At 39.5% G+C, this 22,500-nt stretch overlaps 1 protein-coding gene across 4 annotated transcripts in view; it reads right to left on the bottom strand.

Annotated features, from left to right (window-relative positions):
* Positions 1-22,500, bottom strand: part of LOC138051931 (NAD kinase-like) — a 32,510-nt gene that overhangs the window by 4,069 nt on the left and 5,941 nt on the right. The window contains exons 2-8 of one of the 4 annotated variants that reach the window (XM_068898254.1): positions 20,336-20,437; positions 6,879-7,005; positions 5,455-5,563; positions 4,962-5,044; positions 3,441-3,543; positions 2,419-2,513; positions 1,997-2,096 (exon numbers count right to left, since the gene is read on the bottom strand). In XM_068898254.1, the coding sequence (XP_068754355.1) occupies positions 1,997-2,096; positions 2,419-2,513; positions 3,441-3,543; positions 4,962-5,044; positions 5,455-5,563; positions 6,879-7,005; positions 20,336-20,437 (719 nt within the window). Of the gene's footprint in view, positions 1-1,996; positions 2,097-2,418; positions 2,514-3,440; positions 3,544-4,961; positions 5,045-5,454; positions 5,564-6,878; positions 7,006-8,815; positions 9,254-15,771; positions 15,919-20,335; positions 20,438-22,500 lie in introns of those variants that run through there. The other 3 variants (XM_068898257.1, XM_068898255.1, XM_068898256.1) reach the window with 3 other exon arrangements.

Genomic DNA, 22,500 nt, shown 5'->3' with positions numbered 1-22,500 from the left:
AACCTAAAACTTACAGTATAGATGATTTTGCAACTAACCAATCTTTAGAGACACAGATAACAATGATTCAATGTACAATTGTTGGTGGACGAACAAAAGGAGATAATGAAAGATCTTTTGTTTACGTCAACCAACATGTAGGCGATAAAGCAGCATGAAAACCACCCACACCACAACCTAAGTGTCATTATGAAAGGACGAGATGAGGTGGGGAGCAAAAGCTATGTTCTTTATTAATTCTGTAATTTAGCAGGGATCCCTGGAACTTGGATGAGTTTGCCTCCAACACCATGAACCTTAACAAATGAAAGTAAAGTACATTTTTAATACACGGCAGTATTAAGAGCTGGAAGCTTGTGGGGTCCTGTATGTTACGGAACCCCAACGGAAGGATGGCAAACAATTGCCTATTTACCAAGTGGCTGGAGTTGAATCGTTTCCGTCGAAGATAAATCCATTTGGTGGTCAGAGTGCGAATTGAATCCAGAGAATGCGCATGAAGATCAAAAGCCCTAACCACTAAGCAACGTTGCCTCCGAGCGAGTTTGAGACATCTTTTTGGAATAAAGGGGTCAAACCACAAAACCGATCACTCCAAGCATGTTCTACTCCTTGTGAATTTGTGGGAATGTGAACGAGTGTGGATAGCCAATTAATTTTATGAAGAAGGGTTGAGACGGGAACTAAGGTTTATAGTTTATATCTGAGAGGAATTAAATTACCAAGAAAGTACTTTTTTCTCATTTATTTTACGACCTGGAGTTCATGCCAGCCTCTTTTCACAGCACCGGGTTCAAGTAGAAAAACATTTCTGACGTTGATAAATCGTAGACTTGGAATAGAATCGCTTGGAGTGAGTGCCAACCAGACACTTCCTGTACTGAATTACTGAGCGCTCTCGACTGACCCAACAGGTTAGCGAAAAAGGAAGGGTTACGTTTTTGCAAGCGTTGGCCGTGTAGCCCTTATATTTCAACAGAATTAACTATTGGAGGGTAATGTGAAGTGCTATTTTCTACCCATGTAAACCAAGTGAGCGTTGGCCCTACTAATGGAATTGGGCCCACGTAAGGACAGAGAAAAACTCTGACCAGGGTGGGAATTGAACCCACAACCTTCGGGTTAAATCACCGCCGCTTAGGTCGTGGGAATTTAGGATGTCAATTTCACGGCAATAAATATGTACAAGACAAGGAGGGGTTACGCTCACATTGGTACAAAATAGCACTTCACATTACCCTCCAATAGTTAATTCTAAAGAAAAAGGAGGTGACCTTCATATGCCGGGCGAAAAAGGAGGGGAGCGAAACTCGTGTACATTGTCTTTTTTTTAACGTTCTTTAAAATTCTCGCTTTCTTTTGTCGACGCATTTTCCGAGATTGTAGCTCATGCAAGGTTGGCTTGACAGTGGATCCAGAGTAAGCAATACCATTATCTTATATCTAAATTTAACTATCAATGAATGGTATTCACGATAGGGCAGTTTTCAAATGACTATCGAAAGTAATTACGCAATTGCAGTTGCTACGCTTGGTGATTGGTTCAAAAATCTCGCGCCCGTTTATCAACCAATAAAAAGGAAAACCAAAACCAATCGCGACTTGCACGCGCGATTTTTCCCGCGCTTTGAGCAAGTTTCGCGGAATAGACCTTTTCGGCTTGTACATTTTGTTTTCCCAATACAGATCATGTGATAATACCCAGGAGGCTTGGTCCTTTGTTTTGTTCATTAAAAAGAGTGTATGCAGGCATATTCATGCTTGCATGCCCTCATTTGAATGAACAAAACAAAAGACCAAACCTCTTGAGTATTATCACATGATATGTATTGGGAAAACAAAATGTACAAGCCGAAAAGGTCTATTGCTACGGATGTGAAATTGTTCATTGCCCTGTTAGCACCTGCTGTGATTGGTCGAAGTAATTACTTTGCTATTTGTTTTACGCCACTCAATTGAAAACCGCTCTAACAAGGCAATAAACATGCAATCTTACCGTCTCCTTGAACCGATGTGATGTGGATGTCATTACAGTATATTTCCAAATTTGTCAGGTATGACGACGGACCACGGTCCACAACAACTTCGTTCAAAACCTGTAAAATGGCAGATTCACGCATTATACCAACTAGAGAAACCAAGTTCCCAAAGAGTAGACGACCTTACTGTCATCCATTGTAATAAACTGATAAAAAGGCACGGAAATGATTTTGGAGTAAGGAACATTCGGAGATGCAAAACAACATTTGCTGTCTTAGAAACAAAAGTTACAAACGCAAGATAACATGTGGTACTTTCATTACGTTAGACAAACACAAGCACCTTCCCGTTGATGTCAACGGAAGTAAGGTCAGGAGAGACAATCTATGGCGTCTATCACGATTAAGCGTACATGATTGGACATGTTCCAAAACTTACCAAGTAACGTGACTTTTTGGTTTTACTTTTATCTTCCTTGTCACGTTTAAAAAAGTCACACTGTAGTCTGCTTCTCAGCGTCAAACAAGCGTGACCTAAAAAGACCGTACGTTGCCATTGTTAGATCCACTACAATCCGTTGGGTATTGGAATGGCCAAGCGAACTATTTTAAGCTGAACATATAGGGGACAGGTGGATATCCTTGGTTGACCTGGCACCACTTGTTCAAAGTCCGGATAACTTTATCCAGTGGATATGTGAGCCACTTTATCATTTGGCTCGTACGGTCCCGCGCGCGCTTTCATTGTTAAAATATTGGGAAAATCCCCGTATGAGGACCGTGTGCGTTAGCACGAGCAGGGCCGGAAAAAGCCGTACGGCCCTGCTAGGAACACGTACTGCTCCGTACGATGCAATTTTAGAGGATTAAGTCCCTTTTAAACATCCAAGTTATTTACAGCCACAAATGCAAATGCAAACAACATATTAGATAAATTTTGTATTTAAATTCTTGTTACTAATTTTGTCCAAACTTCATCTTCTGAGCGCTCATGAATAGTGTTAAGAGGCCAAATGATAAAATGCTCATTGACTGAGTTAAGTTCTGGACGGACAGGAAAATCTTTGCCCTCGGTCACGGTGCACGGACTTCGATCTCGATCTCGATCTCGATCTTGATTTGTAAATAGCATGATGACTTCTGTGAGCAAACTGGTATGTTAATGAAACAAAAGGTAAACGATGACATCAGCAAAGATTCACTTATACGACAACCTCGGCAAACGTTTAACGAGGATTATAATTTATACTCTGGATAGTGACTTGATCTACTGGACGAAGTTATACTGTCTTCATCAACTTGGGCCAGGCCTGGTGAATTATTTCGATTACACGAATCTGTACTGAGTGAAATTAAGAGATAACGGGAGACACACCTCTAATACAAATTTGAACGATAACAGTGCACACTCCCAGCAACGTGGGGTGTCATTACAAGAGCTTGCGTTGGCCCAAAACTTACCCTCGAGAATAGTGGTGATTCTCTCCCGAAAATCTTGAAATCTAAAAGCTGTCAGGAATCCGAGGGAACCAAGATGAAACGCCATTACAGGGGGACAGCTACACTATTACAACGAAATAACAATAATAATCTTTTATTAGATCAAGAAGAAAATACAATGACAGACATTACAACCACAGGAAAAAAAAGAAACAAGAAAAATAGAACACCAAAAGAAGGTAAAAAGAAAGTTCGAGCTGGGGAATGAAGTTAATCTAATTGGTTTTGTAGTTCGCTCCCCCTTACATACAAGGTCCCACAAAATAGCACGTGAAGACATAGGAAATTCTCACACATTAATATTACAACTTTCGGAGAATGGAAATCGATTTGAAACTAAGTATTAACAAATATTCCGACTCCAAAGTAATTCAACACCGTTACCCTCATACTTACATATCAATAACATCAACTTCATATATAGATACTGATGAAATACCAGGATTTCTCCTTTTACTAATAAATCATATCTTCACAGCGCGCAGTGAACATATCATTTTTATCCTTCACATGTGAGAATATAGGTGTTGTCATGGTAACGAACACAATTAACCAATAAAACGCGAGGTTCGTCTTCATTGTAAGATACTTTTGTGCTTCAATATAATTCTTCTCTACTACATTAACATTTTTATTGCAAAATTTAACTTTATCATGATTTGCTTTTCATAACTTTCATATCTTGTTTCATGTTACACAACCAGGCCTGTTTTAGCGTTTGCTGACCACTTTTTCATCATTTCGAAAATGAATAAAACAAGTTGTTTTAAATCTGGACATTTCATCAATATCTATATAATACACAGAACATCACATGTCCGCTTGGGGATACGAATTTTATCTTCTCGTGCTGAAAGTATCTCTCAGTCGTGAGAGACACTTAAACCACTCGAAGATAAAATTCGTTTCCCCGCGCAGCCATGTAATATCCTCTTTATCGTTCGCCTACTCAACAAGTATATCTACAATTTCAATCGACAGACTGATTTATTTCCTATTTGTTAAAACCGCACTATAATTTCTCGGGCTTTCCAGGGGAAAAAATTTCGGCTTCGTCTTTTTTGCGTTCAGTCACAAATTACACTCAAGCTTGTAAAGCGCATGCGCGAAGTTAACCAAAGTGCACACGGGGCATGTTTGAGCAATAGTTCATTCATCTTTTATAGCGCATTGGCGAGGTTTATGACAACATGTATACGTGTCATTGTGGAACCACATAGTTACAAATCAAATGCACACGCCGTTCTGGGTAGACCCACACTAAAAGATTTCGAGCGTTATGGGAACGGATCGGTCCACGAACTTTACTAGCGAACATAACAATCATTACCATCACTCTAACCTAAATAATAAATAATAACTTAGCCGACATCTCTACTGTATTTCTTTTGTTTGCTATTCATTTGACGATACAGAACATCACGAAAGCCAGAGTTCACGAAGATATGCGTCTTGTTCACTTGACCGTTGGCTTATTCTTACCTGAAACAAGGAGGAAGCGTGCAAAAGTGTGCCGTCACCACCCATGCACACAACAAAATCTATTTTGTCATCCAGCTGATCACCTTGTCAAGAAAAAATGAAGAAGAAACTCTAAGATGTTATCTTCAGGTTCAAGAAGAACTTGAAATTTATTTTCGGGAAACAAGCATTTCCTTGGTAAAAAAAAAGACTTGACAATCAATCATCTAAAGACAAACAAACAAACAAACAACGGTTTTTTGGGCGGACCCTTCTAGGTGGGAACTGTGGACATGCCTCAGTGGAGATTTTGGAAGGTTAATGTTGAAAATATAATTTTGGAACCACCCCTAGATCCGCCTGAGATTAAACGAAATTAAGTCAAACGCGAAACTGCGTACTTATTTAGTAATTTGACACTACTGGCTGATAAAGAGGCTAAGAGATTAGAAGATTAGTGAAGCACGTTGATAAATAGCAACAACAAAAAGAAATTAAACTTAAAGGGAATTACCGTCTTTGAAGATGCAGAGTTTTGATCTGACAGTTGAGAATTTTTCATCCTTAAGAAGTACAGGGTCGTCAACAGCTGTTGCCTCCGCAAAAATCACCATATTCTTCACCTGAGAAAAGTAGGCTGAATTTTAGGAAGAATTCGTTTAATACACTCGGCCATCCCTCCATTCCTATCTCGGACAGCATGATATACGAACATGTGGGCCACGGTCTTCCAAGAGAACTTCGACGAGCTTAAGCAAAACACAATGCTATGCACGGGTGGCCAGCGAATTAGCAAGGCCAGCTGGAGGAGACAATATTTAGGAACGCAATGCCGTCAGGAGCCCATGCATGAGTAGGGGCCTCCATATGCACTATATCCTTGAGTCAACCTTTGCCCGTATCTTTCTATTTTTAGAACGCCACGAATTGTTCGGCAATGCACGCACTATTTAAAATGGCCAATCAGAATAAAGTCATTGTCTAACGAAGACAAAAATAACAAAAACAATGTACACAAATTGTGCGAATTGATGTAAATTGATGTAAATGTGAGTCTCCTGCTGAAGGGTTGGTTCTAAAAATAGAAAGATACGGGCAAAGGTTGACTCATAGGGCTTGTATGGAGGAGGCAAGCTCCTAGTCATGGGCTCCTGATGCCGTATAATCCCCTTTCCAAATGGCACTAAAGTAGCGCGTTCTTGGTAGCCTTGCACAATTTGCAAGAAGTTGAATATATGAACTAAAAACAGACCTAAATTTCTCATCTTTTAGAATTTTTTGATCAATGCCTAAATATTGTAGCAGATCATGCAAACAATCGAATGCGTTAATCGAAGCTACTCGAAACCAATCCCATTACGCAGCCGGCAAAAAGTCGCGAAAAAGTGACAAAAGGTCTTAGTTTGGCTTACCATTGGCTGAGAAAGTGGCACGGCCAGTTGTAATCAGTGTTCTGGTCAATGGCGACCATCAGATTTCACGGGAACAAGCTTATTTTTAAATAATGCGATTTTTCAATTACGTTCGCGAGCATTATGACAATCATTTGCTGACCGCAAAATATTGCTCAGTTATAACGCTTCTTCTGATCTGGTAAGAAAGAAACAAGGGGTTACATTTCTATGGAGGAGACTGGTTCTCAATCTCGAACTCGCAGTGAAATCTGATGGTCTTTATCGGAAAAAGAAAGCGAAAGCAAGAGCGGAACACCCGTCTAGGCCTCCAGCTATCAATGGGATCTAAGGTGCAAAAGAAACTGACAAAGTTGTGTGCACATATGTAGATCACGGTGTGCCAGTTCCACAAATTAATTTAACTAAATTAATGTACAGGAGAGTTCGCACTGATACAACACCAATATAGCTTAGAAGACCCCAAATAACAGCGCTGGGTTACCTAACAATTCAGTAATGGGGGCACTGAAGTTGATCCATATACCTCCACTAGCCATTCCGTAAGTTCTTTGAAGCACTCGGTAACTTCCGAATCCATAACTTTTTTTATTACCAGCACATTTAGAGCTGGCTTATTCCACGCAAGGAAATGTTCTGAAGGATCCACGTGGCTACAAAAAAGACAAGAGGAAAACAACGCAATATTAACAGACAGAACGATGCATGGTCAAGTTAGGTTTTCATTCAAATGCTTGTTAGCGCTAACCAAGCAAAGGACCCCATCAACACTGTGCGTAAACTGTGAAGTCACATCACAGACGGAACCAAGGGTCAGACAAGAACGCTGTAATGGAAATCGACTACAACCAAACTAGCAAATATTAAGAGCTCGATTAGCAGAAATTATCATTCTACAGCTTATTTTAAGGGAAACACTTGACCGTGCAGGCATATCCCACGCTAAATTGTCGGCATCCCCTACGCGGAACTATTGGACATGAATTGCGGCAAACAGTTACTGGCTATAGGGTTTGGTGGTAGAATAGTTCTTTGGTCCTTTCTTTGTGCCATTAACTTCACAGTTAATCAGGTGAAATGTGCCTTGCAATGTTTACTTTCCCGTTGTGTTTTTATCATCTGAAAGTTCGCGTGCAGTCGATGGGTGGAATGGGTGGCCAATACTGCGCGGAAACAGTCTATTGATTCGTGTTTCTAAAGTAACAGCTTGAGAGGTAACAAACAGTGAAATATTTTATTAGTGCCAATGAGCAAAGCAAAGCTGCCAGCAATTTGCTTTGTGACCAAGTAACAGAAGTGCTTCGAGGAATGCTCATTTGCTAAACGGGCTGTGACATATTCACTCAGCCACTCGTAAGCATGGGAAGGTCCCAAAGACGAGCAGCCATTCCGATAGTTTCATCAGAAGTAAACTTACAAAATTAAGGGACTTTAAGAAACGATGATGGTCAGTTATGTCCACGAAAACGTAACTTCAAAACATTTTGTTTACTTTGTACAATATGGCCGAAGTAACTGGATTTGTACGAACGGTTTTAAAATAAAGACAGAATGAACAAATCAGTCTTCTATGGTCACGTTGTGGTGCAAGCCCCATTTTTTTCCACGTCTTTAATTAGAAATAAAGATAATCAGACTATTGGTTCTACTATCGTGCTAATTTTTGTGTTCTTTTTCCCCACTTTGCCAGGGCAGCACTTCACTTCGACACAAAAACCATAATGATATGTAAACGCTTGAAATTCCAATACTATCGCAGATTGGTCAGCTCAGAAAATACTATGATTTCTTTTTCCAACCATGAAGTGAAAAACACTTTAGCACCGCATATTAAGCAATACCAAATAACCTAGGCAACCCACCAATTTACGCCACCTATCTATCATATCTGCGGGTTAGGTCATTCATAACTGCGTTACTTTTGTGTACGACAAACCACGACAAAGAAATATTAAAATGGGGTGTTTCTTATGAATAATTTTGTAAACAAGAGCTTTTTGCGTCGACCGTTTTAGTAAGTCCGTGGCCTTACACTAGAAAAGGAAAGGTTAAGAAAAATAAACTATATACACCGGCAGTCGAAGCTAGTGCCGGGACGGTGTACAGAAGGAAAGCAGTCAAAATTAATGAATATAACTCACAATTACAAAACCAGTGATTGGAATTGAATTCAAGCTTAAGACCACTAACTAAAACAATTCATGTGGTAGTCGCAGAGGGAGTTGAACGCACAAACTCGACGTCGCATTTTTGTATCTTTTCTAAAAAGTACTTTCATAATTCACGAAGAATGATGGACACAAATCAAAACTTTTAAATTACTCCCATTAACGTAAGTAATACAACCGAATGGGGAAAACGAGGCCGAATTCTTGACAAGGAAATTTTTTCAAAGCTCAAACGATGAGAATGGCAACGTAAGCGCAAATATTTAGTTTGGAGTGATAAAACTGTAAATGTTACCATTGACGGCACCTGTCATGCAGCTTTCTTTGATTCCAATCTCGTGAGGCAAATTCGAGATATCCATTGGACTTTATGCAAGAATGATCACATCGCAATTTCCAGCTTGTTTGCGACTGTTTTTTCCAGCATTTCCTTGCAGAATATGTGTTTTGTGAGAGAGGTAAAGAGCAACGACAAAACTGCGATGAAAATGCTGCCATTCGAACGAGCTCACACCAAAAACTGAATAATGCTTGAGCTCTTTAGGATACCTCCAAATGTTAATAGTCAAATTCACAATACGGTGTCAGTTGCACATCAACACCGAACTTAATTGTCAATGTAGCAGCAAAGTAGTGAATTTCACAAACAATAAATTAAGAGCCGTTTTTTCAAAACCATTGCGCATCCCTAACAATGCTTTTATCATCTATATTGCAAGCCAGGAGTAAAGTCGCAAGTCAAGTTCATTCAAGTACAACACTAACAATCATTGAAGGGTGAAGAATGCATTTTTAAGTTTCAACAGTTTCCGTTCTGTTTCTTGGCAAGAGTAGAGTAACCCTGCATGTGACATGTCACTACTTTTTCGTCCTTGATGAAAACTGTACAGAAGAAAACGAAATTCGACGGTGGTTCGCTACGTTGGCGCCTTTCAAAAGTGTAAATGTCAAACAACGTTAAGAAACGGAAAAATGAACCATCAAAGATATTTTCGAACGGTCTCCGTCTATTTTGGCTTGAAAACAATGAAAAACAATGAAAGTCTGAATGATATAGTAACGTTTGCGTGTGACGGGTCGAGGTCAAGTTACATTTTTAATTTCCCTTTCAGCTCGGTCCACAAAACCTTCGTTGCTAATGTACGACGTCATATCATTCCAACTAAGGCGGATATCGGTCCTACTTAAAGAGCACTAACACACCGATTATGACGTTTGTGTAATGTTAATTCCTAAAACCCTCAGAAAAACAAGAGAACACTCTTTTACTGAACAGCTCGACAAACTTGTAAAAACAGCGGACGTCATTGAGCACGCTAAAAAAAGACCCGGTGTCGCGTGTCTTTGATGAAGTAATAAAAACCAGGAAACAAACAAAACAAGGATTTTGGGCTGAACTGCAGAATATCCCGGCACTAATTTGAATATGAATGACGTGTATTTTTGTATGCCTCGTTCTTCAAGAGATGCCGCTACAAGATCACAATAGTGGCCGCGCATTCTGCATGCAGTTACAAAACAAAAATCACACACAAACAGGAGCACAATCAGACCTGATCTTCTCACGGTCGGAGCACACATTCTGTGAAACACGGCGAGATTACACAAGCTACGGTTATGAAAAAACAACAGCCAAATATATAAAAAATTGACAAGAAAATAGGACGTTTTCAACCAACCTCTAGGGACACCAATAACAATAGAGAAATGTAGGACTTCTTGTTGACGAACAAAAGAAGCTAATGAGAGATCTTTTGTTTTTGTCCACCAGCATGGCGGAGATGATGTCGCGAGAAAACCTCCTATACTATCACTCTTTTATTTTCTCTTCTTTTTCAAATTCCATAATACACCCAAAGATTTGCATAGGCATTGTTTTCGATTTCTCTTGGGTCATCTTCATGTCCGGGGAGACATTGCAAACGATGATTATGCAAATTTTGGGGAATAAAAGGGGTGTCTTAGAAGCCAATTTATAAACCATTATAAATTAAAGTTAATATGACAACCATGACCTCTGCAAGGGATATGCATTTGAGCCTACAATCTTGGACAAAATAGATGGGAAATTTGTACCCACCCTCCCCTCCCTCCCCCAAATCAAGGAAAGGAAAATGGCGCGTTTTGGCTTTTGCGCGGCTTTATCCGTGATTTGGGGGGGATGGGGGTTTGATGTTCCATTTTATTCTGTCCAAGATATCAATAAAAATGTCCAAGATTGCAATGTTGGACAAAATAGACCGCGCACCGGTGGCTCAGTTGGTTGAGCACCGGGCTGTCACGCGGGAGGTCGTGAGTTCAACTCCGGCCGGACCAACACTCAGGGTTTTTAAATAACTGAGGAGAAAGTGCTGCCTTTGTAATTACATCTGCAAATGGTTAGACTCTCTAGTCTTCTCGGATAAGGACGATAAGCCGGAGGTCCCGTCTCACAACCCTTCAATGTTCATAATCCTGTGGGACCTAAAAGAACCCGCACACTTGTCGCAAAGAGTAGGGCATGTAGTTCCCGGTGTTGTGGACTGTCTTCTGTGTTGTATCATGGTTGGGAGGGTAAATGCTCGGAGATATTAGCTACACCAAGCTACTCTAAAATCCGAGGGTAAATAAAGATATATGATGATGATATGATATGATTTTATTCTGTCCAAGATTGCAATCGTGGGGTATTTGTACCCCCCATCCCCCCAAATCAAGGATGGGAAAATGGCGCGTTTTGGCTTTTGCGCGGCTTCATCCTTGATTTTGGGGGGGGGGGGGGGAGGATTGTAGGCTTCCTCTGTTACAGTGCAACCTTGTTTCACGTGAACGTTACACCATGCAACTCATCCAATCATATTCTAGGTGCCTCGTGCTTTGGACTAGTATGTCGAGTCCGACCTCTGCTACTGTCATTACAGTTCTGCCTTTATTGCAAAAACACTTAAGCTCAGAGGCATCTTCACTCAAATTCCCTCCCTCTTTCATACCTGGTGCCTCAATAGCATGTCCCAGGCCAAGTCATGGGGAATTATGGTAGCTAGTTGTACACTAACTGTGGATTTGTTACAGTTAATGACCTATTTTAACGTGGACTCATGCAATGGTTGCATGTCAATGACTCCCTTTTCTCATATGAAGGGTTAAATCCCCCTTTGTGCTTTGTCAAATAATTATCTAGTAAATAATGTGAAATAAAATGCGGGTGGGGGTGAAGTGTTCCCATGCGGGTCACCCTAGGGTTGTGTGCCTTTTGATCGTGCACGGTTACCATAGAAACCAGGGGGGCGCAACCCTAGATCAAGGATTGTGGCCTTGGGGATTGTAACCCCTTGGCGAGGATTGTAACCTCGCATTGCCAACTTGTTGTCATGGCCTTGGGGATTGCCACCCCTTGGAGAGGATCGCAACCTCTCTTTGTCGGGCAACTTAGTTATCCTGCCTTTTCATGACCTCGTAATGGAGTGCTTCATCTCCTATCCCATTACCCCACAAACGTTTGTCGCTTACACTTGTTCTCATGGGTTGGGAACATTAAAAGTAGAGAATACCGTTAGCAATTGTTGCATAGCTGAAAATGACCTTGGACACTCTTGATCTATCAAATACGCGAAGCAATGAAAAACAAGCATTTAACGCGTATCGTGACAGATATAATGAATGGCTGGGGAGGGGGGTGGTGGTATTACTTTGGTTATGATTTCACATTCTTCAAAATGTATTACTTTCAAGATTCCTTTGTTCACGGAGCAGTTCAAGGCAGGGTTAGCTATGCACGTAACGAAATTACACGATCCTGATTAATCAATGGAAGTAAAATGGCTATGGTAATCACGCGCGTACGACTAACAACGGCACAAAGTCGGCGCCGTTTTTCATAAAACCCACGTGCAAAAAAAAAAAAAGAAGCAAAACCTGATAGCACAAACAAGAATACCCAAACAAAACGCCAAATGTTCTGTATGGAAGCAGGGATCTCGCGCGCAGGTGAGCGCCATCGCCTCCCAGCAAAGTGGCCGGGGTTCGATTACGAGACTTGCGCAGGTGGGTTGACTCTGTTGGTTCTCTACTCTTCTCCGAGAGGGTTTTCTCCGTGTACTCCGGATTTCCCCTCTCGTCAAAAACCAACCTACGATTTGATATTAGTAGTTTAATCGCTAAATACAGTTGACCTTAAATTCAATTCGTTGCTATTTCACAGTGTTTGAAGACTTTTTCAAACTCTTAATAACGCGAAGTATCAGTTCCGTCCATCAGTCACTGTCAGTAGCGGACCACGCAGGCTTTGCATTCGGCGGATTCTGCTCTACTTCATTTCAAGAAAGTAATTATGATTAAAGGGTGAAAGGAACAAAGAGTTAGTATGGTTTTGAAAGACATAAAAATCGAATCAACCGTTCTCCCTTCTGTGACTAAAATCGCATTGCTGCCAACACAAAACAATGCAAATTTTGCGGCTTGGCAGCCACTTTTGGGAGTTAAAACAACATCACTTTAGAATATTTACGTAATATATGTCACAGCATATAAACCAGGGGCCGCACAGTACGGTGGGAAGTGGGGCGGCTAGGTGTAGATATATGTGCGAGCGGTTTTGCCACATAAATGAGGCTAAGGGGTCATTTTGTAAGAAATTGACCATAAAGCCTCTTTTGCATGTAGTTTTAAACAAACGAAAATGTGCCTGCAGGCTCAACTCCAATAGGGTCTATTACTTAGTCTCTGATCAAGCCGAAAACAACACAGCCCATCCGTCTACGCGGTCCCTGGTCCTGGTTTTGTGTTGTATGCTACAGTATTCGTCAAAATCTTGCTGAATTGGTTTTCTTTAGCAGAATACAACAAAAATGTTGTAAAACTACATTTTCCCCTTTACTAATCCAATAATATTCTTGTTTTGTGGCCGGTGTTAGCATCCATACCCATACATGTAATTCATCTCACGGTTAATTCGGCAGAGGTGCAGAGGAAAGAGAATAATTTACATGTATCTTGAATTATCAATTTTCTGTTTCATATATTCTTGAGATGAAAGTCACAACAGTAATAAGTATGAAGCACTTGTCACAAAATTAAAATTCGGATTAGACGAAGAAGAAGTAAAATATTAAAAAGAAGTCGAAGGGACAGCTTTGATTTCGAAATCACCGCGATTTTACGTTGCTCCGAAATAAATTCAGGACAAAATCTTCTTTGATTATCCTGAACAATTTTATGCCAGCTGAAAGCACTATTCCGATCTCAGTTGTGCTACTTCCCATATCCAATTTGCAAAGACAAGAAAAGATGTATTTCCTTGTTAATCATAACCATTACAATTTTCTCAAATTTGATTGGTGCATTAACGGCTTTATTTTTTACTAATTATGGTGTAAGGTTGAAATCGGACAGTGAAATCGGACAGTTGGCTGTAATCGGATACCTGAAATCGGACAGCTACATCAGCCAATCATATTAAGTGCACTCAGCTTAATCCACCAATCACAGAATTTATCACAATAATCATGGCAACAACCACTTACCCTACCAAACTGGGGATTTTCCAAAATGGACAAATTTGTAACATCAGACAGTGAAAAAGGAATGAATTCAGTTAATTTTGATTTCTCGTAATTTTTAATGGTTATGATTCATTGGTAACCGGACTTTGGTCTGTAATCATACTCGTGATTAAACAAACCGGACTCCCGCTACGCGGTGGTCTGATTTTGTTAATCACTCGTATGATTACAGACCAAATTGGACTCCACTAAGTCCTATTACCATTATAAATATTATATGTGATTGTTAATGAAAAAGATCTTGATTAAACACAGTTTTAAGCGGAAGAACTGTTTTGGAGTAAGTGCAAAATACCCTGCCAAATCGAAGACAAGTCCTGAAAAAGCTTTAGAGATAACCGAACCGTAAAATGAAGGCTAAAATTTTACAATAGTGCTTAGGTTTAATCAGGAATCGAGTGCTATTTCGAGACAAGTGTATTTAACCGAACTGTAAAATGAAAGCTAGAACTAGACGCCACGTTTAAAGAACGAGGTATAATGCACAGTAATTCGTCATTCAGTTTTATTTTGGCGTATATTCTTCACACGATCTCGTGAACAGTGTAGTTAACGGAACCGTAAATTGAAAGCTAATGAAACGAGCGCTGAGGCTTAACCAGGAATCGAGTGCTATTCCGAGAAAACTGTAGTTAACCGAACTGTAAAATGAATCGATCATCGCGCTTTAAGATCGAGTCATTTTACAGTTCTCAATAAGAACGGGAAATACATATACATCAATCTACTTCGCTCTTTTTGTTTAGCGCTTCAGAAAGGAGAAATACTGGGAACCAGGAAAACGAGTGCGTATCCGCGCGTAACCACTAAGTTCGATGTTTCCACTGCGTATCCGCGTATCGGCATTCAATTTAGGTTATAGCTTCGAGGTCTCTGGGTATTCCGCAGTTAAGCCACCTATGGCTAACTAATGTTCTTACGGGCAAATCGTCTACTAAATAATATCAATGTAACATATCTGTATTCGTATTGATTTTTCTCGAATCCAGATTGGAAATGTTCCCACATAATTTAATCAGCAAAGCAATGATAAATTAGATAAAAATTGAAAACCTGCTTGTAGGTAAATGTTATCTTCCAAAAACCTGAACATGTTCAAGAATCATGCTGTGAAAAAAAAAAAACTCTTTGTATGATCCTAATGTGCGCTCATCTTGAATAACCAAACAAGTCTGAAAGGCTTTATAATACATGATTTTCACAGCGACGTCATCAAATCGCACGGTCAGTCTGAATTTTTATCTGTACCAAGTTGAAGATGACCTAGAAATTCAGTTTCGTGACTTCTTTCGTTTCGAAAATACAGCATTTTTCATTTTCACCTGGCATTTTTCATTGGCACCGTGATACAAAGCCGTTTGGTTGAAAAAAATGCCTATCCTTATGAATCTTAACCTGTGTACAGCCGCCCGCTCTCCTGAAACATCCTGCGGCTGTACACAGGCTATATCAATCTCAGCAGTTAGAGCGTTTCAAGTACATTAGGAGAGTGTTCATACACATGTATTTTATCTCATGAGCGAAAAGTAAGCGCTTTCAACGCAATGTGAACCTTCAGATGTTTTGAGCTCTTCACAAGATGTTTTCGTTGATTACCGGCCGCCATATTGGTGGACCACTTTGATCCACCAATATGGGGTCTCCATACAAAACTCTAGTGAGGTGCATGACAGTGAAAACGATCTTTAAGTCACCATGAATTAAAACCTACCACCTCATGACGTCGGTCAGTTTCTCGGGTGCCTGATTTCAGTGCATTAAAATGTACTGTGGATCCAGGTTAAGTTTGCCTAAGTTTTAAGTCTTCTACAATGCATATTTTGTTTGATGTTACTCTTAATACATGGCCTCAGAAAATGAAAGATTGAAAATACTGATGATGGAACAAAGCCGTCACGCATCCATGCAGAAAATTATTCACAAAACCTAAACACTAACAGCCATCAAATAATGATTAATACAATTAAGCTATAATTTGGGACTTCAGGTGACGTAGTAACATATAATATTGAGGTCACTTGCGTCATAGTTATGCTTCTTGAATGCGTTAACTCTGTCGCTTTCGATTAAACTTCTGAAATTATTTTTCTACTTCTCTTCTCGTCTGTTTGATCTCTTTAAGCCACATCTCGCCACTTTTAGTAGTTATCACTTGTTGGAGTACCCTGGGTACCACACGATTTTTTTTTTCAAGGTCGGAGAGAACGCTCTGCGATTGCAAATCAACGTTGATTAACTATGGTTGTGTTAATTATTAAAAAGTACCCTTTTTTAGGGTGGAATAAGATTTCGCCAGGGCTTATCGTGACGTTGACTAAGATGACCAAGGGAAAGAAAGGCTGATTTTAGCACGTCCCGTTGACGATATTCTTTCTTTTGCAATAGATAAACAGGCCATGAGGGCTATTGAATACAACTTTCACTATATATATGTTGCACATTTCACATTTTGTATGTTTGTATGTCTGCGGTGCAACTTGTAAATTTGTAAATGCCTACTCTGAAATTAACCAACGGACAGGGTAGAAAAGTGTAGAATCAATCAGGGCCTTCTGTGAGACTGAAGGATGAAGGAGAGTTTGCAACTTGTACATGCCAGATAAAATACAGAAACAACATTTGTTATCTTGTGCTTGTATCTTATCAAAGTGCCAGTGACTGTATTACCAAAAATACTCTTGGAATCCTTGCTAACTACAATTATAGCATAATTATAATTATAAATATAGCGGACGCTCTGATTGGTCAATTACCCATTTACGATTGCATGCGCCTCGCAAAAAAAAAAAGATTTTTCCTCAAACATGCCAGGAATAATGACCCATCAGTGTAGCGCCGAAAATGCTAAAATTTCTTTGCAGCTTTATGAGAAAAATACTTAGAAGTCACAACTATTACAAGATGTTTTGGCTATGTTATAAAACTAACAGTAAGCTGTTCGGCATGTACTATCGAGTTTTAGTATCACCCAACTAGTTGACTAATGCAAATCCTGCATTTTAATTGGCTACGCTACTAGAGGACTATTGTAGTAATAGTCCTCGAGTAGCGAAAAGCGTGGCGCTTTCTTTCGTTTTATTCCCAAAAAAATATTTCTTCAACTTGCATTTGCCAACTTTATTATTGCCTTTTCTGTCCGGCTTCGCTTCATGGACTATTGACCCGTAGCCCTTGCGGCTACGGGTCTAATTGTTAAATACTTGCACTTGGGAGATTTGCTAAGCTAGAGTCCACTCGGCTGTCGCTATGTGTAACTTACGCTTCTTTCGTGCTTAGCAACCTTCCGAGTGCAACTACATTGTCTGACTCGATAGAAAACGCTGAACCGTTTACCATTAATTTGATGAATTGCCGGGTATTTAAAAATATGAGAAAATATTGGAGCCAAGAGCTGTCCATCTTGTTCACATACACAACATGCTTCAATAAAGCAACCAATTTTTTTGACAATTCTTGACACTGACTGGCTAGTTTAGTAAATGGACCACAGTGTTACCCTCCCTTATCTTCACTTTTAACCCATTGACTCCCGGGGGTTCCCCATTGACGAGTAAAATCGTCTAGCGTTGACAGAGTAAAATACTAAGTCTGGCCGGTTTAAGCTGGTTTGGGTGTTAAAGGGTTAATGGGAACATAGTTTTTCAGTAAGCGATTAAAGCGGTTACAAGCTGTTACAGTCTGTTTTTTTCTCAATTATGCGTGGAATGCTAATACTGAGGTCGATGAGTGAGGTGCGGTATTGCGGAATATCCAAATATCAATAGGTCATATAACTTTTGATATATCAAAATTGTTCTGATACATTTCTTGGAAGCTTTTTCGATAACATCATGAGATTTTGAATAGCGATAGAAGGTAATGATATTTTGATATTCTGCAGAGGTACTTGGATACTTCTCCCTTTGCGATTCAAATATCTGGAGTTACCATTTAGCGACGGGGACAGCTATTCTTAGAGTTATTTTCATAGAGTTATGTCGTAGAGTTAGAGTTAAGTTTTTTAAAATCCTGAATTCACGATTTTGGACAGCCAAAATCCTGAATTCAAGATTTTGGACTGCCAAAATCGTGAATTCAAGATTTTGGACTGCCAAAATCGTGAATTCAAGATTTTGGCGGTCCAAAATCGTGAATTCAGGATTTTGGAAGTCCAAAATCTTGAATTCAGGATTTTGGCACTCGTTAACTCTACTCTAAGTCATAACTCTACTGAAATAACTCTATTGATAGTTAACCTCTCTAGCGACCAGCTTTCACCATTGAAATAAAAGGGTTAGCAGTTGGCATTTTGCCGCGACTTTTGCTAAAATAAAGACAGCGAGAAAAAATTATTTCGTTTCTCGTCATGAATTTTGCTTCAATTTGGAGATATGGGCCGCGATCGTCCATAACTTTCAGCAGGTTTTTACACATATGTGTTGCGGGCTCCTATTTTCACCATGATTACAAATTATACAATTTATTTTGCGACCATAACTTGCGACTAAATTTTCATATATCTTGTTGCAAAATTGCGACCAGCGACCAGATCTTTTTTTTTTATTTCGAGCCCACGGTATGTTATGAAATCATAATTTATAACACGGTTTAACTAGTGTCCAGGCTTATTGCCATAATGCGTGGAAACTGCCTACGACCTTTCATCTTGCAGTCGGAATAGTATGTTATCTTCAATGTTCAGGAAAATAAGCTTTTCAAAATAAACAATCTCTTTGGCCTTTAATATGTTTATGAGGATAGTAACCAGCTGCATTATCAGTAATATCAGGCATTTCTTCTGTTTTATATATATGCGGAAAATATCGTAGGATGCGGATTTTAGAGAATTACGTGGATCCGTATAGCCGTATCCTGTCAGATGACATGCAGAATATCTTGATAATATCAAAATATCATGATGCCATGGTGATATAAGAATATCAGAATATCGATGTTGATATCAAAATAATTATCAAGATAATATCAAAATAGTGAAATATCAAATAATTTGTGATATTTTGATATTCTAAAATCCTGCATCTTAGTGCGACAGTGTAGCCTATGCATCACGGGAACATTCAAAATTTAATAATGTAATGTGAAATAAGATTGCAGTGCGAAGTATCAAAGTTTGATCAGTTCACCACGATAAATAATTTAACCAAAATTTGTTTTGGAATTGATGAGCATTGTATTTAAAGAGTTGTTTTCAATTTAAACACAAATGAACGTGACCTGAAGAGGTCCTTTTTCAGCAGGATAAGAGACTGTCGCCTTTCATTTTAAATCATTGTCTTTGAGTCCATGCTTATATCTTTTGTACACGCTTTTGCACGTGCACCTTTTGAGGACAAAAAAAAGGGTCTTTAAACAATTTTATAGGTACAGTACATTGCATGTATAAATCTCTTGTAGGACAATGTTTCAAACATATCATGTTACTTGCACTAATGGGTGTTCACAACTGATCTCATTATTCACAAATTAAATAATCTCACAATCAGTTAGTAGGGGCTATACACTGAAAGTCAAAAACCCCTTGAGTTCATAAAATAATGTGCTAAGAACAAATTATGACAAGAAACAAACAAACAGGTGTGGCTCAGTTTGTTAGTGCACAGCTTTGGGAGCAAGAGGTCCCCGGATTGATTCTTGGTGACTTCAATGTCTGCTTTGACTTTCCTCTGATCCACGTAGACCTTATTCATAAATGGAGGTCAATTTATAATTCTCTTGTTGAAGTGCAAATTAGCCTACCAAGCCTCAATACCATACGGTGAATTGAAAATAATTCTTGCTCTAAAATGAGGCTTGGTAGGTTAATTTGCATGTGGACGAACGAATAATTATAAATGTGACCAGCATTTATGAACAAGGTCTATAAAGCGGAGCACTGACAGAGGGAGGGGGGGGGGGGGGGGGTAAAGGGTGCAGCGTTCGCTTCCATTGATACCAGTTTCGTAACTGAAGGAACTACAGACGTTAAACAAAGTGCCTTTACTTTACTATAGTGTCACCCTGTGACGCTTTAAAAGCTAGCGTTAGTGAGTTTCTAAGTGGGCAATAGGCCTTTTGCAACTAACGATCACATGGTACAAAATCCGCCATGCTGGAGGGCAAGCTCATTATTATTCCCCCACTGGGACATTAAAACAAAGAGACCTGAACAGTCAAGCTTGACTTGCCTTTGTTTTAATGTCCCAGTGGGGGAATAATAATGAGCTTGCCCCCCAGCATGGCGGATTTTGTACCATGTGATCGTTAGTTGCAAAAGGCCTATTCATGCTCTAGCTAACCTGGTTTGATTCCCATTGCCCCACAAGTGTCCTTTCCTTCCAAAGTTAGACACTGGTTGAGGTGGATTCAGTGATCGCCGTCTTGTCCTTGTTCCACCAGCCCTTCAAAAAGAGAAAAAGAAAACTTATTGCAATATTCATTACATTGCTAAGATCATGCGGTCATTAATTGTCTTTTGTGGTATAAAAATTAATTGTCATGGTTGGGAAGGTAAATGCTTTTAGATACTACTGTAACTACAACCACTGAGTCTGAAGGTAGACAAGGATATGATTTATTTATGATATTAAGATTATTTCAAGTGCTCAATAAAATGCCTGGTAATAGGGACAAAAAAAAGCTTTTAATTTACAGTGTAATAAGTAATATGAGTGGAGAGCCTCCATTCCACAAAGGAAACGGTTCAAAACTACAACCTGATCTCTGATTGGATATTACATGAGATAATGACCTAAAAGCTTGAGCTTTTGATTAAGTAACCACAAGCAAAAAAAGATCAAGACCAACACCTGAGTCTTTAACGACACCAAAGATGGACTAGAGCACAGATTTGAAGGTGGCTGCATCTCCAGTTGATATTTTGTATGATGACAAAACTAGCTGGGTTATCATCTTCAACAGGTAGTTATGTTTTCTATCTTCTGAGTGATACAAAGATAGCCCTGCTCAAGAAAAGACTGAATTTCACCACGGCACTTCGAACATCCTTACCACAGAGACACTTGCAAAGGTCAAATCAGCCATCAGACAAATCCATGCTGAACAGACAGACACTGTCAGAAGAGATGTAAACAACTTCTCTCACGGGCAGAACGTAACCACCTGACAGTCTAACATCATGAAGGAGATGCGAGGCACAGTGACTTAAATGCCTGAAAAGGCACGAGTCCAACATGGGTCTCCCAGAAGACAAATAATGTGTCAGCGTAGTCTGAATTGGATAAAAGAACCTACCACACTAAGAATAGTGTCCTCCCATATTAAAAATAAACCATACCAGCTGCTCAACAAAGACCCTACAAACCATAAGTCTGACCTGAAGTTGTCTGAAAAGCCGATGACCCTGAAACCAAGCAGACAACTATCAGAAGCCAATTATAACAAGATCAGACGGTTTACTGAAGATCCTCAAGGCTAATTGTGTGCATTAACATGTCAGGTAAGGGAAGGTACATGTATTTCATGCATTAACTGTGTATGATTTAGTGCCTTCATAGCCAACATCTCCTTCAACAGGTAACTTGAGGAATTTCATAGTGACCAATTCAGCCCATTCTGTATCCACCGTCAGCAGTGACATGATCCTTGACAGCCAGATGATGTCTTTCAACAATTACACACTAGTCACTGTTCACTAAAGAAAATGGAAAATGCACAACACCAACAACAACAATAACAACAAAAATTTAAGTTGCACTTCACTTAGTAATTCTAACTTGTAACAGAGTGTCATATAACAGTACATCTCTTTTAAAATTAAATTGTTGTTCATTTGTTTGCTATTTGTCAAAACTATATACCGTACCCATAATAATTAGTGAAGGAAATGCCTAAATCCTACATGAGCCATCAGGTTTTTGAGTTTGTCTCTTGACTTATAAGGTATATATTGTTTATGTAGCTTCACTCACAAACAAAAATGAAGAACAATACACACATATATACATGTACATATGTAATCAAGTAGGAAAGAGGTTAGAGAAAGCAAGAAAGAGAAAGAAGTGCCAAAGCAAAGCATATTAAGCACACATAGTGCAGACAGACGAAGAAAGATATTACTAGAAGATAATTATTATTAACTAAAGAAAGAAAACTACAACAGGGAGCAGGGCTAGCTAGGGACCTGTTGGGTCGTGATAGGCTGTAAAAAAAAAGGCCAAATGTTAATTCGTAACTAAATGTGTGACCAGGTGACTGTTGTGGTTCAGGTTAATGACAGCAGCACTCCATTATCAAGTCTCAAGGTCGATTAATTTTTTGGCACAGGGTGTCGGCCTCAGATTTTTTTAAATTGTTTGGTCGTGGTAATGGGTTCTCAAACAAGGGGCTCGGCATCTCGGTGAGTCTCTGATTTTACCATTTGCAACCCCTACACTGTACAGTGTATATGTGGGTTGAGTTTGTTGGTTCTCTGATGTGTGCTCCGAGAGCTTTTTCCCCAGGT

This window comes from Montipora capricornis, chromosome 6 (genome assembly GCF_036669925.1).
Source record: "Montipora capricornis isolate CH-2021 chromosome 6, ASM3666992v2, whole genome shotgun sequence".
NCBI lineage: Eukaryota > Metazoa > Cnidaria > Anthozoa > Scleractinia > Acroporidae > Montipora > Montipora capricornis.
The sequence above is the reverse complement of the archived record's forward strand: the minus strand, read 5'-3'. Positions and strand labels throughout refer to the sequence as shown.